Here is a 16659-nt window from a genome sequence, read left to right as displayed (position 1 = left end):
ATGATTGGACAGGGAGTGGCGACATATATTGTTCCTCTGTGCTCATTGGCTGAATGAAAAATACACTGATAAAACATAGCGCCCCCTAATGTTTGCTGAGGACTATACTTTCCTCTTAGATTGTGTTTAGTCTGATTTTCTTTGTTGTGTAGTTTCTATTCCTGCGATTTTGCTGGTAGTTACTGTATGCTGTATTTCAGTAAGAAAATAGCCCGCTGTCTCATCACTCAAACTGTGAGAAACCTTCTTGTTTCTTCTCTCCTTGGTTGAAACACTGAGTCTAATGCTGGTGTTGTTATTCAGTAATGTATTTGTAGCTCATAAGAGCTATTTCATTTTACTAACAAACCACTGCGTCATTTGGGCTCTAAATCATGAATACCTGTGAGCCTATTTACATCATTTCTCATTAATGATGTACAACAGCAGTGCAGTGATAGACAGGCAGCGGTGGGAGCTCAATTTCTGTACTCAATTACCTGTACTTTAGTTACATATTTTCATTTTATGCCACTTTGTAAGTCAACTCCACAACAATTCGGAAGCAAATATTGCACTTCTCACTCAACAGCATTTATTTTTTAAAGGTTTTACTTACAAATTTACAAATTAAAACATTGCGAAAAGGAGTTTATAAAATGGTTTCTAAACAGTATATATAAGTAGAACTGAAATTAAGAGTTGATAGAAAATTAACTGACAAATGTTTTGATAATCATCAAAAGCATTTTTTAATGTAAAAACTCCAAACGTTGACATGAAAATGTCACAGCTATAGTGACCATTTATCAGTATATATATATTTTTTTTTACAAACCAAATAATCAAGTGATTGTTTAGATTATTTCAGATTATTTCAATCTGTAGCTCAATCAGTGATGAAAGTAAACATTGCTTGCAGTCCTGTATATAATAGTTTCAAAATTAGATCCACCTCAAGCAACTGAAACTGTAAAATGCTGCTTTCACATTAATGCATGAGTAATAATACTCGGATATCATGTGTCTGTGGAGATTCTCTGTCATTCAGGTCATGGTGTCAAGTATCTATGACCAAGTTCAGCTGCCCTCCATTCAACCCTTCTTGGATATATAAAAAAGATTAACAGTCTCAACGCCATTTTTCTGTTTAAACAACTTTTACTTTAAATATATTCTCCTGATTGTATTTACACACTTTTTAAAAACATACTTAATGTAGCATTTTCAATGGAGGACTTAGAGTATAATGAAGTATTTTACTTTATGGCATTAGTACCCTCACTTGAGTAAATGTATTTTGGCCATAAAGGATGAACACTTAAGTCTATTTACATAATAGCTCATTAGTATGATACTTGTACAGTGCAGTGATGCCCAAGTTTACTCATAATTGTCTAAGTAAATGATGACCTCTTGATTAGTATATTGTTTTTCATATTGAAACAACAACATAAAATAAATAAAGTACAGATTGAATTATGTTAATAAAAGAATCAAAAAAACATTTACATTCATACATGTTATACCTGCATGGCCCACTAGATGGGCTCAAAAGCCAAACAGCTGATGAGGGATTAACTCACCCGGATGTGTTGTAACTACTGTTTTTGTGTTAAAAATGAGAGTTTATCTTTCATCTTGTTTCAATGTCGGTGTAAAAAGTGGCAGAGGAAAATTAGGTGCTTATGTAACTGAGATATACCAAGATAATCAAATTTTAAAGTACCCAAAGAGTTTTCTTTCCAGGGGTCACGTCATATTTCCATGGCAAACTGTGGTTTTGTTGGGCAGTACCACAAACAAATGTAAAATCATGTGCACTCCTGTCACGTTCTGTGTTAGCAGCTGTGGCTATGAATTAAATAAAAACAGGAAATAATAACAGTCTGACGAGAACGCGCACGGCGCCGCCGCCCATGAGTGCTCGACCCGTGCACTAACAGAAAAAAAATCCACGACGCCATCTTGTTCCCAGTCGACGAGCCGTAACCAATTCTTTCGACGAAAGAAAGTCGTCGTTTATGGCCCGACGCGGGTAGTCCGTTCTCCACTTCATGCACGACACGTACACTGTTACCTCGACTTAAACTAGATTTCACTCAGAGTAAAACCTGTTGGAAAGACTGCACACACACTAATGTTACATTGTTACCTAATGGCGCCTGGTCGCAGTTGCTCTCCGGTTGCGCCCCTCTCCCCTCACAGCTCAGAGCCCGCCCACAAATACTAGCTGCATGATGTCATCAGAAACCAACCATTTCTCAAAAATGACCGATTTTCATCAACTGCTTTTGCACAATTATTGATCCCCCACCAGCTGTGCGCCATAATCTTATCATAAAAGAGGCCAGATCGTCTTCAGATCGAAAACCCGATGGGCACAACGTTCATAAATAAATTGTTATCCTCTCCGAAAAAAAAATCGACAAGGACTGTTCGATCGCCGCATCCTCCACAGCCGCTTACGAACACTTCCGTTTTCAGAGCGGGTGAGGGAGGCTCGATCGGCCCGACTTTCACCTCCGTCCTCCCCCCAAGTTTATTTCAAACAACCTGGCTGCCCGTGCGCCCGACAGTTGCAGCGGTCCTGTCAGAGTGCGCATGCGCGGGGGGATGCGGTTCAGGGTGGGGGAGGGTCAAGAGATGGAAACGATGAGAACATCCCCTCTACATATGATGTCAAAGGGATTTCTACAGGCATATTTCTGGAGAGAGGACAGTCGCCACAAAAATAATGCTGTCGGGAAAAAAAAGAATTATTTATTTTTTCCGGTGTCAAACACGTCTCGTCTTACGTTCAGTGATATGGGTGTTAAGTCAAAAGGGTTGTAAATTGCAACCACCATAGGCAATGATGATTACAGAAAATTAAAAAAAAAAAAAAAATCATTCTCCACAAAATAAATGACATTTTACACTCTGGTTTTTGTAAGAAAAATCTCAGAAGTTGAGTGTGAGTGTGAAATCAAATTTTTACAAGCCTGAAATGTGAGTAAAGTGAGCTTTTGAGACTTTGATTTGAAGTTCAGTGTATATGATTTCCTCAATAATGCCACATCCCTCTGAATGTTCTCCTGTATGGTCTGTTTCCCTTGTCCATGATTAAATCTTGTTGGTCAGTGTTTCATAGGATATCCCTTCCTAACATCAGCTCAATATACAAAACACTACTCTTGTGTAAGGGGTTACATAACAGCTTGGTTGCCTCCTACTGCGTTGGGTAGAGGATTTAGATGCTCCTTTTCAGCCATGCCAGTGGTAAAACGTTTAGGTTTTGAAAACTTATGCGAATGTCACAACAAGCATTCTTGTGACAGTGATGAAAAATCTGGACTGGCCTGTACTGGCCATGAAAGTACGTGTTGAGACAAAATACCCATTAATGAGCTGAGATTGTATCTTACCCCCTTTCACCCCGAGAGGAAGGAGAGGAAACAGAAGGGGAAACAACATCAGTTTAAACAAAACCTCCTGATAAGAACATTCCCACAGCTGACTTCACTTTCATAAGATCATGGAGATAGCACGAACATTAGAGAAACCAGCACACCACACTGTGTTGGCTGTGGATTGCACAATAAACTGCGATCAGTTTGATAGCAAACATTTTTAAGAAAATAAGAGTCAAACCAGCTGTATTATGACTTCAGCAAGTTGAATAATCAGAAACATATAATAATTGGAGTGACTGAGTCCGTTTTTTCCCTGCTAATTATCTTTATTACGAGCATGTTTCAACAGTGCTGCACAAGTTCAATCCAGAGCGTCACCGACAGAAATAGCAAAGACTTGAGGAATCGCAGTCATGAGCGCGCGTGTATGCGCGGCCGCGACGCCCCTGTGAAATCGGGAGTGTAGCCCCGCAGTGTGTGGAGGCGGAGCTCGGGTTTAGTGATGGGGAGGGAGGGGGGCTCGTGGGGGAGGCGGAGTCTCGGTAGTCCTGGCAGGGCCGCCATTTTTGCAAAGGGAAAAGAGACTGGTCTGAGGGGATCTAATTTCTAAAAGTCGCCGTTGACTAAGGCACAGTTTTAACGGTTTCGAGTTGATTTCTTGTCTAAATTTGGGTCCCCGCGTAGAACAAGAGGCAAGGGATTTTCACAGGAAAGGACTCTGTAAAGGACACGCTTAAATACAAACATTTTAAAGCTTTGCTAGGGATCCGCAGTGTGTGGACAGAAGTATTGTTTTGGTTGTGGAAGCTGTGTGGAAAGCGACGGGGGTCTTACCCAGGTCCCCTTATTCGCTATTCAGATCCTCCAGAGTGGACATAAAACGGTAAGTAAAGTGCATTAAGTGTTAGTTGTAGGGTGAGCACAAATCCGACCTGGAAGGCTATTGTTGGCTTTAGTTAGCTGGCTAGGCACATCATGCTGATGCTGGCTAACGTAGTTGTAGTATCAGCTGAGTTTAGCTTGCTAGCTAGCTGATCAACACAGTTCAGGATCTGAAGGTGTTAAGTCCCTTTTCGTTCATATTTACCTTAATCAAAACTTGAAAACCGCTAACTAGATGACGTAAGTTTCTAATGTAAGTGTCAAGTTGGAGAGCGTAACGCCAAGAGACCACTTGCTAGCTAGCGCATGCTACTAGCTCAAATTAGCTTGACACAGACTGAACAGGGCTCTGACTTTTCGGTATACTGTGGCAATACACGAGACGTCATATAAAGTTATCGGGCAGATATTATTTTAAGATTGAAATTGTCAGTTTGCCATGTAGTTAAATCAACCTTAACACTAATTACACATTGACGCTATCGGTAACGTACAACGAAAACGCTGCAATTAGATTAATGTCTGTCCCACAGCCTAACGTGTAACGTTTTCGCTAGAGCAGACTCAGTCAACAACAGTTAACATTACCAGCAGTGAACTTGTCCTCAAAAATACGACATATTTACATTATTCGCGCGTTGACTGAATATAACTAGAGCTAGAGGAGGACTCACTTGATGTTTAGTTTGACACAGTGACACTGCGGGCAATATTGCGCACGGTTTCATCCGTTTTAGTGTAAATAATGTGACCTCTTAATATAACGCTACCCGCTTTATTTCCAACTAATCAATTTACTGTACATTAGCTAAGGTCCTTGCCACTGCAGCTTTTAGCAAACGAGACAGATATTTTTGAAACCTTATGTTTGCAACACTGTCACCCAGCGTGAAAACCGTAAATTTAGCTTTAGTTACAAACTTGAATTTGTCGTGGTGGCTCCCGTCCTGCTCACCTAGAGCATGGGACATTATTTCCGTTCAGCGAAATCTATACAATGCCACTGTTCAAAGCTAGAGAACAATGAGCTTTTACATGCATGTACACAGATATATAAAGGTGTTTAGTCTATTATGCTCGAGTCAACTCAAAGCAAGGCCAGCTGTTAAAATAACTTAAATGCCGAGCTACATTGCGCAGTAATCTCATAGGCTGCTGAGCTTTTATAGAATCGCAGCTATGGCAAGATGAAATCAGGAATAGATCCAATGTCAAACGAGGAAACGACGGTGGCTATTTTGTTATAATCGGACTTAGAAGTACATTTCGCGATCACTTAATTTAGATTCAGGGTGTATTGGGTTCAAATGCTGCAAGCGTGGGGGAGGGGATGTTCCATTTGGGCATCTCGCCCCAGTCATACAATTTGTAACTCCATCTCGATTGGCAACCCGAGCCATGCTGAACTGTATTGTCGCATTTGGTTGTTTTACCTGACCTCATACAAATTACCGTATGAACGTGCAATCGGCTTTGGTTTGCCCCGAGCAGTTATCTCTGGGCGCTGATGTTGTCGCTCTTTCCTGTCTGTGACGAGCCAAGTATTAATCCGCTTCTTTCGTGTCGGTGCTAGCTTACCCTGCTAACTTTAACCCTCTACGCATTACAACGTTAGCTTCCGTTGGTTACCGCTAGCCTTGTACGTTGCTGTCCACGGTTATTTTTGGCCTTTATTCACGCCCTAAAATGGATAGATTTCGAGTATCACTGTGTTAAACATTGCTGCTTTCACCTTCTGTTGAACACTCCTAAAATCAAAGTTAAGGCGTGCTTCGGTTGTTTCACTGCAACGAATACCAATACCATCTAGCCTGCTACATTTCGAGAGGCCATTGCTGGCCATAATTGCTAGCCGATTAGCTTACTGGCTCTGCTTTCGACGAATTCACAAAAAACCCTAATGGTAACAACACAGAGACTGTACCGACAGAGTGATACTTAGGGTAGAGTGTATGAAAGAGGCGATTGAATGCATTCTTGGGGATTTTCTTCCCATGGCGAGGCTCCCCTGGCTACACGATTGTCTCGCCGTCCTGAGAAAAGCGCTATGAAAATGGCGACAGCACCAGGGTGTTGTGGTAACATAATAGCAACGTTGTACCCTCCACACCCCTATCGGCAGGACTGACTGCAGCGCCGACATACTCACTGGGAAGCAACTACACAACACATGATTTTTATTTTAGGTTAGGCATAACAATACCGTTCAACAATCTGGACCGTGCCTCAGTAATACTGCGCTTTTTACTCGTCATAGTTATAATCATTGATGCTGTTGTGCGTATTCCCAAAACGAATAACACAGTAGCCCTGTAACGTGCGTCACGGCTTATGCTATTGCTTGTGTTTCGTGTTGTAATGTTGGATGAAGGGACATGGGGCTTATTGTCTGGGAAAATTATACAATAAGTACGTAAAATTGGAAAATATAAGATATAATATAAGAGCTCGTTGATATGCTTTTTATCATCATGAAGTAAGTTATATTAAGGCACAGGAACACAACTCTTTGTCAAAATAAATCAATTGCAGAATTACTCCTCAGTCACATATCACCTGCCTGGAATCATCTTTACTAAGTTAACGGTATTAAGTAGTTTGTCCCCCACTCCCATGGTTTGCATTTCCTTCTCTGTGTTTTCTGTTTATCCCCTCTTGTGTGACAGAAAGGCTCAGTGTTTCATTGAAACCATGGGGGGTTGTGAGTAGGTAGTAGTTATCATGGATAATAATTAGTTATTTAAATTTAAATATCAATTAAAGACGCTAGTTTGATGTTTGTTGTGAGTGTGTATTTGAACACATTCAAGCCAGTTGGATATTTAATTCACCTTACATCAAGACTGAGTGAGTTGAATCACATAAGAGATAAGAAATAGCCCTGCTTTCACACCAACATGGCATATCTATTTTATTAGATAGTATAAAATGCTAGGGATGTCCCAGTCAGTGTTTTGATCTGATATTTATACTTTCCAAGGTAATCCAATAACCCACGGTTGCAGATATCTTAGCCCATAATAGTAAAAAAAAAACAAAAAACAAACAAAACAAAAACAGATCATGCCAGGTCCTACTCTTGTAGATGTTCTCAGCACAATCTCATATGATAGGATATGTTTAAAATTTAATGTTTATTAATGCTGTAGGCCATGAATATACCCCACATAGGCTCAGTTTTACCATTTCTGTTGCGGCGGTTTGTTACATTAGATTGTATTTTAAATATAGTACTACCTATGATTAACATATTAGAAATGAAAATATGTACGGATGGAAGCTGAAACTAGTTTTCAGGATAGAGTTTTAAGCTCATGAGCTCTCACAAAGTCCTGTGACGGTGTGGCACAGCTGTCCTTTCCTCTACATCGCCCCATGGGACAAACTTTGGCACTTTGTAGAGCTCAAATGTCTGTTCATGACTGTTGCCAAGAAGCAATTTTTTCCTCTTTTCCTCCTGATAATTTTGATGGCAGTTGACTGAAAAGTAGGAAATTTTCTCAACTGCTTAAGTGCACGGAGGCATTAGATGCATATACTGAGACTTCCTCCTGTAAGCGTAGATTACAGTCCACACTATCAACAACATAAATGTGATTTACATGATTGTAAACAGCTGTGTAGCTGTTTTGTGAGTGTGTTGTTGTGTATAGATGTATCACACAAAGGTGCTTGTTTGACTAGAGGATGTGTTAGTTGCAGTAGTAAAGCATGATACAGGCCTCCAAACGCCTGCATGCCATGTGAGATAGGCAGGCAAAACAGGGTCAGTTTAAAGCCTCTGTATCATTATTCATATCCTAAACATCATTAAACCTCTGAATGGTTTGTACAGCTTCTGTCCATTGAGGGTCAGGTTCTTCATAATGAATTTCAGCTGCCTGTGGATATTAAGTGGCAAAGGGTCCTCTCTTCTGAGAAGGGTTTTATACTACTAGATGAGTAAAATGGCCCTGCTGTGCTTCATAAGTCTCTGCTTCTTAATACATAAAGTCCCAAGCCATCTCTTTCTTTCTTGTATAGGAACAGAGGCCTCTGCCCTGATACTCACTTCTTTTTTTTTCTTATGTCTACATAATAATGGAGCTGACAATGTTAAATACCTGACCTGCTGTATATGTGCCTGGTTTCCTTGTGCAGCAAAGTGTGTGTTTGCTTGCTGTGTTGACAGAGATGGTGACGGGAGGTGAGCTGCCACTCCCCCTCTGCCATAGGGACAGGGCACTCTGCTAGGCAGCAGGGAGGCATGACAGTCTCAGATGACACACCTTTCCTCTCATCCTAGCCCCTTGACAGACTTTCAGGCACATATCATCAAAAAGCCACACGCTGAGCACAAAACTATTACTTTTGTCAGTGCAGTCAGCAGAGAGAGGAAGACAACAAAGAAGTCAAGCGAGTGTATAGGATGTTTATTGGTGTATTGACATATTGATAGGGCAGATGAAGGCCACAGACGCATCAGCTTTCTCTTTGACAACTCTTCCTGTACTTGGAAGAGCTCCCCTTGTTTATGTGCTGTTCCCTGTCTCCAGACAATAAACTCTCATCCCTTAAACAGTAGCACCTCTGTGTAGGTGAAGTGTGAGTCTCTGCAGATACACACCTCATCACAGGGGTGGCTAAGCTATGTGGCTGTGGTCTGGTCTCCAGTGGTCTCACTTGTGTGGTACCCAGACCCTTAGAGACCCAGAGACAAAGCTGCCTGGCTCTGGGGCCCAGCACAGTCACATGGCATCCCAGCTGGGGCGAGAAGCCAGGGCTCAGGTGACCTGTTTTTGTGCTGCTAGCTGGGCCGTAACAGATCCCTCTTTAAACTAGCAAGCTGCCTCCCCGACAGGTGGCTTTAGGGCTGCGGCTTCTGAGGCCACAGCCCTGCTACACCTCCCTAACCCTCTTCCTGTTGCTGTTCCTGTGTTACAGTAGCATTCATGGGTAGCGGCACAAGGCAGGATAGGCCAAATAAAGAGGGGATGTGCCATCGATGTTGGTGATGTAACAGCACTGCGGTCCAGGCATGAAATTGATCATCAAACACTGCTGTAATGGGGCCTGAGTGGCTTTTACTGTTTTGGCCTGTAGATGTTGAGTAGCCTCTCCCCATTTTCTCTGCTCACACATGGACCCAGGCATAGCTCACATTTTAGTTAGCTGCACATTGCATTCCCCAAATGCTGTAATTAGCTGCCAGCTGCATATGTGCCTGCTTGTCACTCTCTGGTTATCAGGAAAGGCCTCAGAGTACAGAGGACAAAATCATATCCCCCTTAACAAGCACGGATAAAGATGTAGCATGAAGGGAGGTGGTTACTGTGATGTAACGCACACCTGTCTAATGTACAAATGTTAAAAAAGAACCCGCCCTTGACCATACATGGCCGGGATGTGTTACTCTGTAGACAGGAGTGAGAGGGAGATGGAGAGATTGTGCCCTAGGGGTTCTCCCTGAACAGACATTACTCAGACTACAGGAGGGCTGCCCCAGCTTTGCTGCCAGACCCGTTCCTACTGACTTTAACTCACACACTCCCTGGCTGTTAAAACAGAGCACAGAGGACACTGTTTTTCTTTTTTATTTATCTGTGATTATTTGTCTCACATCTTACTGCATCATGCAATTTTCCAACAACGCAACCATGTATATGCTTCAAGTGACAAAACAATCCCATGTGGCAGGTACTAAGCCTGTTGTGACACGCTCTTAAATGGCAGCTCCATTATCATGTAACATAACCATGAAGACATCCTCTGTCTCTCCATCAGCCTGCTGCACTGCTGGCCCTCAGCCTTTATTGTTTACTAGTTGCTAGTTAGGGGACGTGAACACTGCAGCATCATCTGACTTCTGAGTGGGCTGGCCTTTATAATCTGACGAGGTACTGGTTTGCACAAGCAACAACACATTTCCTATCATGGTCACAAAAAATTGCTTGTGTGGACGCTCAAATCCATATCACCTGCTGTATTGATGTATCACTTCACCTTCAGTGCTCCAGTGCACAGGGAGCGCTGGCAGCCATGGGCACACTGATTTATGAAGGACAGGGCAGATGCAATGTGTCCCACTGTGGGCACCATGAAAAAGAGGGCCAGGCCTACATTCCATCTGGGTCATGCTTCCTGTGAATATGACTGTATTTGTATGAGTTTGTTTTATCCGTTTGTTTATGAGCTGAGTCATTGCAGCCAGGAATGAGGATGGTGTGAAGTCACATCAGCTTGGCAGGGGGGCTGTGGGATTTGGTTGGAATCCCTCATTTTCTCTTGCTCCTCCTACTTATCGAAAAACATAATCTGCCGAGACTTGGCTGCGAAAACAAGAATGAAAACACTGTTACACATAGAGCAGTGGTAATAAACTGAGGAGAGAGAGAAGCTGTTGTCTGTAGTGGCATGGTTTGAGTGTGATGGTGTGGGTTTTCCCTCACTGACTTCAGTGCGGTTCTGTCTTAAAAGGATAGTTATTCCCCACACAATGACGTGACTGTGTCCCCTCACTGAGGGAGGGAAGGAGGAGAAAGGAGAGACTGGGTTACGCTATGTGCTCCACTCCGCCACCCAGAGTCCACCCAGGTTTAGGCTGTGTAGCGTCACTGTCAGACAGACCCCATGTACACCTCCCCCACCCCGCTGCCCTCTGAAATGGAGGGGCTGTGGATGATTTCTAAAGCTCCCTACAGCGCGAGGAAATCTGTTCAGAGCGCACATGAAAGGTGAACAGCTTTACAGCAAAGAGACGCGTTGCAAACCATAACCACTTCCACCCCGTGGCTCATTTTTTGCTATTATTCACTTTCGCTACATGTCGTCCTCTGTGTATGTCCCTTCTCTACTCACCCTCCCCTGTGCATGTTCCCCGTTATCCCCACCCCTCGCTCCTCTCATGTGTTTCCATAACAGCGGAGGATTTGGCCAAAGGTGGCTTTAAATGGTCTTCCCAGCCTCCTTGTAATTAGGAACTGTGTCTGCGACACTCCCCTTCCCCTGCGCTCTGCGTTACTGTCTCAGGTTTATTTAGGAAGTGCACAGACGAGGGAGAGAAATCCGGCTGGGCGGGGTGACTGAGCACAGGAAGGGGTGGGGGGGGTGATGTTTTTTTTCTTTTTTTCCTTTCTTTGGCTGCGTTTCTCTGGGGTGATGGACGGATCTCTGAGAGGAAGTAGGAGGAGCAGGCAGAGGCAGTCACAGTGCAGCTCAGATTTAGTCAGGAATGCTGCTGTACTGTACTTGTTTTTCTTTTTCCCACTCGCCTTTTGTCAGACTTGACTGTGTCTGGCTGCAGTGCAGCACAAGTATGTTTGCACACTGCTCTGAGAGCCTCCTTACAGAGGAATGTTTGAGAGGACAGGGGTGAGGGGTTATCTGTCTGTTTAGTGTGTGTGTGTGTGTGGAGGGGTATCTGTGTGAACGTGAGCTTTTGTGTGTGCATTCCTCAGTAGTGACAGCAGGATTCCCTGGATGAAGTGGAGACAAACCTAGTGGACAAGGGGACACACTGCTGCTTTGGAGGGAAGCTGTTTACCAGTGCTAAAGTATACTGGGCCTCTCAGATAATACAAAGGAGTGGGGGAGTTTGTCATTTCAGTGTTTTTTGGCAAACTGCCCTATCCTTGTTGAAAGAGTGTTCTGGTTACATCAGCTTCCATCATGAAATGCCCCTGTCTGTGATATAGCAGTGCTGTTTGAACCAGTCAGCGCTCACAGAATCAGAAGAGAATTTGGAAAGTGATCCCATCAGTAGCCTTGGCTGACACACAGGCTCACAGGGGTCTTCTTCCTCCTATTAATTAGGCCTGGAGCTGACAGCTGTCATGTCTGTGAGCCTCTCATCACTCCTGCTGGCTCAGATAGTTCATTTGGGTGAATTAATAACTGAAATTACTCTTAATTGCTGTTTTACTATTTAAAAAAATGATTTCCTCCCTGTGAGCTATGAGAATTTCCTTGACAGAAGCAGTACAGTCAGGGCTGACAGCTGGTAATGAAATACAGCTTTCCTAGAGAGAGACAATACATGTATGAAGACGTGCATTTGTGCAAGTGCACAGGACGTGTTTAGGCCTAAACGGGCTGACGACTCACAGGCATGCAGAGACAGGTTTTGGTGTGACGGTATGTTGTTGCTTGGTAAGTGTGTGGAGTATGCCCTTACTCGATACTTGACATATCCCTGCTTTGTAACCCCTCTCCCATCTATACCCTGAGCTGAGATCTGAGCCTTTGTTTGGCCCCAGTGTGCATGAACAGGCGGAGGTGTGACCTCCAGCCTATTTTGTCTCGGCATCTGTCCCTCCCACTAATCCCGCTTATCAACAGAGCTCTCTGTATCAGGGGCAGCCACACTGACACATATGCTCGCGTCTGGATTCACATCAGACACAAATACATGGCTTAATATTCCCATCAATACTATTTCCAGTGTATAATTTATTAATCTAATCAACCCCCCCCCTACTTTGGGATCAAAAGGACTCTACATTCATTGCATGACACCTAATGTAATTAATCATTGATGGCTTGATCATACAGCAGGCTTTTCCATGTGCACTGCTTAAAATGCTAACTGTAGCAGTGACAAAAACAAAGGTCTTCCTGTCAAGAAAATGTGTGGACGTGCAATTACACTGTTAAAGTTTTTTTTGTGTGTGTCTTTTACCAGGATGAGAATGTGTGTGAGTGCTCAGAGTAGAGCAGTCCTCCCCAGTTGAAGGGGGAAAAATGGCCTCTGTGTGTTTTGTTCTGTGTGCGTTTTTTCCTGCCTCCTTTCATGGCGGCTGGCTGCTCTGTGTTCTCTTGCTCCCCTTTGTGGGAGCTTTCTTACAGTGCAGCCCTCTGCATTTACTGACAGATCGTGTGTAGAGGTCGCTTTAGCGCAGTTCGCAGCAGCAGCTCAGGCCTCATCTTACAATATGGTATCCTCTCGATTTTCATCATGTTACCACCTCAGCTTTGTCAGAGGGGAAATTCCTGTCAAGCACTTCCCTGTCAAACCCCAGCGCTTGGTCTGAAAGTATGAATCATGCATTAACATGTACTGGAAATACCCCATTTTCACTATGATTTGTAATTTCGGGTTTGATAGACACTGCAGCCTTGCAAGTGCTTTGTTCTTGGAATGAAAGAAATGACACATTGTTGAAGTGATCATAAATTTATATTAGCATTGATGCTGCCACTCAATACTAACTGATTTTCTTTGTTCCTTCTCTCTATTGTCTACTTTTTCCTCTCATCTCCTACTACATGTTTAGGCCTTGTGGATGCACTTAGATGTCTGCAATGACTGCTGTGGCTGGCATGCCTCAGTGTTTTGGACTCCCATTCTCTGGACTCAGTAGGACAAGAACTGATCAGCAGAGAACGTCATGAGCATAGTCATCCCAGTAGGGGTGGACACAGCAGACACCTCATACCTGGACATGGCTGCGGGCTCAGAGTGAGTAACAACGGCAAACACAACAAGCGTTCACTGTTCGCACCTTTTATGCCCCCCCCCCCAATTCATTCTTATGTACGATCTTTGGCCCTCGTCCTCTCTGAGACTTGATTCTCAGTTTCTTCTTTTTTTTCTCTCTCATCTCTCTAAAACCTTTCACCTTCTCCCTGCCTCTGTTCTCATCTCTCACCTCGCTTTGGTGGTGTTCAAATGCACTCAACACTCTTATTTGATGTAATATGATTTCCCCCTGTCCCCCTCTCCTTTGTATATGCCCCAACATGCCCTCTATAATGGCTGAGGCTGAAGCTCTGTCATCCTTTGCCTTTCTGTGTGGCTTGATTCAATTCTCTCTTTCTACATAGATCTTCCTCTCTCACGTTTACAAAGTTACCGTTAATGGGAAAGGAATTTGCAGTCTGTGGAAGCAGGGCCCCTCCAGTGCCTGCTCTAATGGACAGTACTGTCTTGCCATTGATTATACTTGCACTCAGCCATTGCTCATCACATAGACATTCTCAGTGTTCAGCTATTAACTACATCTGTCCATATGAAACGGGCTGTAAGCCCACAATGTAGATGTATGTGAACACTAACTGTGTGAGGAAAACAGAAGCACAACGCAATTCTCCTTGATCCCTTTCTAATGCTCTAGCTTGATATTTGCACATGTGTACACTGCATTCAGTCAGTGAAGCAGAAATGGTGCATGGAACCATGGCAACAAGCCTCCTATTGCCCCTCCTCTTTTTTTCCTATAGTCTTGTCAAGGACATTGCCGTGGCTTTTTCTGGTCAAATAAATGAAGCAAGAGGTTCTCGTATGACTTAAGAATAACACACGTCATCAACTTACGGAGGGGCTCCTGTCTCTTTAAAAGAGGGAGAGCCCTCCCCTCTGCCTTCATCAGAGCTGTTGCCGTGACAGCTTGTGTTACCATGGTATCTGCACCTCGCTCCCCTCCCTCCCCTCTGCACTGCGCAGGGCCTGTTACCATGGTCACTGGCCTGAGTGACAGGTGGCCCTCACATAGATATGGCGTCTTAAACAGTCCCACCCCCCACCCCCCCTATGGAGCTCTGCTGCCACCGGGGGCAGGAGTAAACCCCCTCGCCTTGACTCCCTCGCTCACTCTTTGTCCGTCCACACTCTGCGTCTGATCGCCTGCTGCAGATTTATTCAAAAGCAGATAACAAGCTTGAAAGGGGCTTCCACCTGCTGCTGCGCAGGTCCCCTCCAGACCAGAGGGACAGAGCGTAGTTGGACACGCACATACGCACACAGCCCTTTGGAGTATTGTGAGTGCGCCAGCCGAGTCTGGAAGAGCGGGGCTGGCTACTCACCAGAGAAACAGCGTCACGTCCTTTCCACATCCCCCTGAAGTCTGCAGCAGCGTGACCAGCTGTTGGCTAATGCAGTGTGTGTGTGTGTGTCCACAATGACACACAGAGCCTAGCGTGCGCGCACACGCAGACAGAATACGTAATGTTACCATGGAAGCGAGTAGGAGCTCTTTAGGAGTGAAGGCGTTGCCTCTGGCTGTTCAGTGCTGCTCTTTTTCTCTCCTGCTGTTGATCTCCATTCTCCACGCTCGTCCACTCTGCCTTTTCACCCTCTCTCAGCAGGTGTTTGCATTTTAAATGACATCTGCTCCTTCCTTTAATACCTGACATGTATGACCTAAAAATAGTACATACCTAGCTGCCACTTTAAATTTTCATCCCACCTTCTTTCTCGCACTCATCTTTTCATGTGTATGACACAGGCCATAGATGTTTGTGTTGGAGCATGACCATGACTGACTGCATGTCTGCAGCCCTCCCACTTGATGTGTAGTCTGACTCTCTAGTCCCTCCTTTCCACTTCACAGGAGTGGAGATGTGAATGATATGAACCCTCCAGCTATGCACACATACATTCAGACATGCTTACTTCCTTCCCGCTGAACAGGCTGGCTCACTTGTTTGCTTTTGACTGTCACTGCCTATGTGTTGTGTGTCCTTTCTGTCTCTGTCGCTCTCGCTGATTCACTGGCAGGTCAAACTGAAAGAGTGGAAATGCCCAATTCCCATGAAATCTCTTTGACCTAGTAAAAAATCCCTCATTTGGCTGCTGAATGCTGTGTCTCAACCACATCTTAAATCCATGTATTGTAAACTGTAGACTTTGGTCTGGTTAATGATTAATTGGAGAACATTACTGAGTGCCTATCACACACTCTGAGTATTTTATTTTTTCAAATTTTCCCTCCACCTTTTAAGCCAGACTCTCTCTACACACTTAAACATTAAGACAAATATTTCTCTGTGGCAGTTAATCTGTTGTGTACACACAAACACACACACACACACACACCACACACACACACCTTAACCCTAGGTCCGCCTCCAGATCTCATGCATACACTTACGTTTTCACTTTGACAGTGAAAATACTTGAGCGGCAATACACACAGGAAGTGTTGCACAGTGCTCTTACGGCATGCAACAAGAGCAAAAGGCCTGAGAAGTGCTCACGCAGGTACCGTATCACCACTTTACCTTGGGACTTACTTAAAAAGGAGTTTAGACAGGAGAGGAAGGAAGGAAGGAAAAGGAGGGACGGAGGGAGTAATGTGTTGCTTTTATTTAAAGCCTCACTAATGTCATTAATACTTGCTCCAGCTACTTGGTTATCATCTGTCTGCTAATGAGGTTTGGTCTTTTCGCTGTGCTTTTCTTCTTTTCTGAATGAGGTTTTCAAAATATGTCAGTTATGGAGTCACATTGTAAGCAGAGCTGAACAGCATTACATCAGCAGAAATGCTGCATGGCCTGTTCAGAGTCCCTACAGTCTTTTAGTCTTTTGTACCCATCTGACTGAGTATATACCTGAGAGGCTGTCCAGTTTGCTTAGTGAGCTTTTCTCCATGTATTTTGCCTTGGTTCACTGGAAACTTGCTGGCAGTAGCCCTCATGGAGTTAGTTG

General features: G+C 43.9%; 1 protein-coding gene across 4 annotated transcripts in view; it reads left to right on the top strand.

Moving 5' to 3' along the window:
• Window positions 1-3633: 3633 nt before the first annotated feature.
• The window catches only part of kmt2e (lysine (K)-specific methyltransferase 2E), a 28049-nt gene continuing 15023 nt past the window's right edge, over window positions 3634-16659 (top strand). For 2 of the 4 annotated variants that reach the window (XM_018680931.2, XM_018680929.2), the window contains exons 1-2: window positions 3634-4257; window positions 13508-13692. In XM_018680931.2, coding sequence (XP_018536447.1) covers window positions 13622-13692 — 71 coding nt within the window. In that variant the 5' untranslated portion in view covers window positions 3634-4257; window positions 13508-13621. The remainder of the gene's footprint in view (window positions 4258-13507; window positions 13693-16659) is intronic. The other 2 variants (XM_018680932.2, XM_018680930.2) reach the window with 1 other exon arrangement.

This window comes from Lates calcarifer, linkage group LG18 (genome assembly GCF_001640805.2).
Source record: "Lates calcarifer isolate ASB-BC8 linkage group LG18, TLL_Latcal_v3, whole genome shotgun sequence".
NCBI lineage: Eukaryota > Metazoa > Chordata > Actinopteri > Centropomidae > Lates > Lates calcarifer.
The sequence above is the reverse complement of the archived record's forward strand: the minus strand, read 5'-3'. Positions and strand labels throughout refer to the sequence as shown.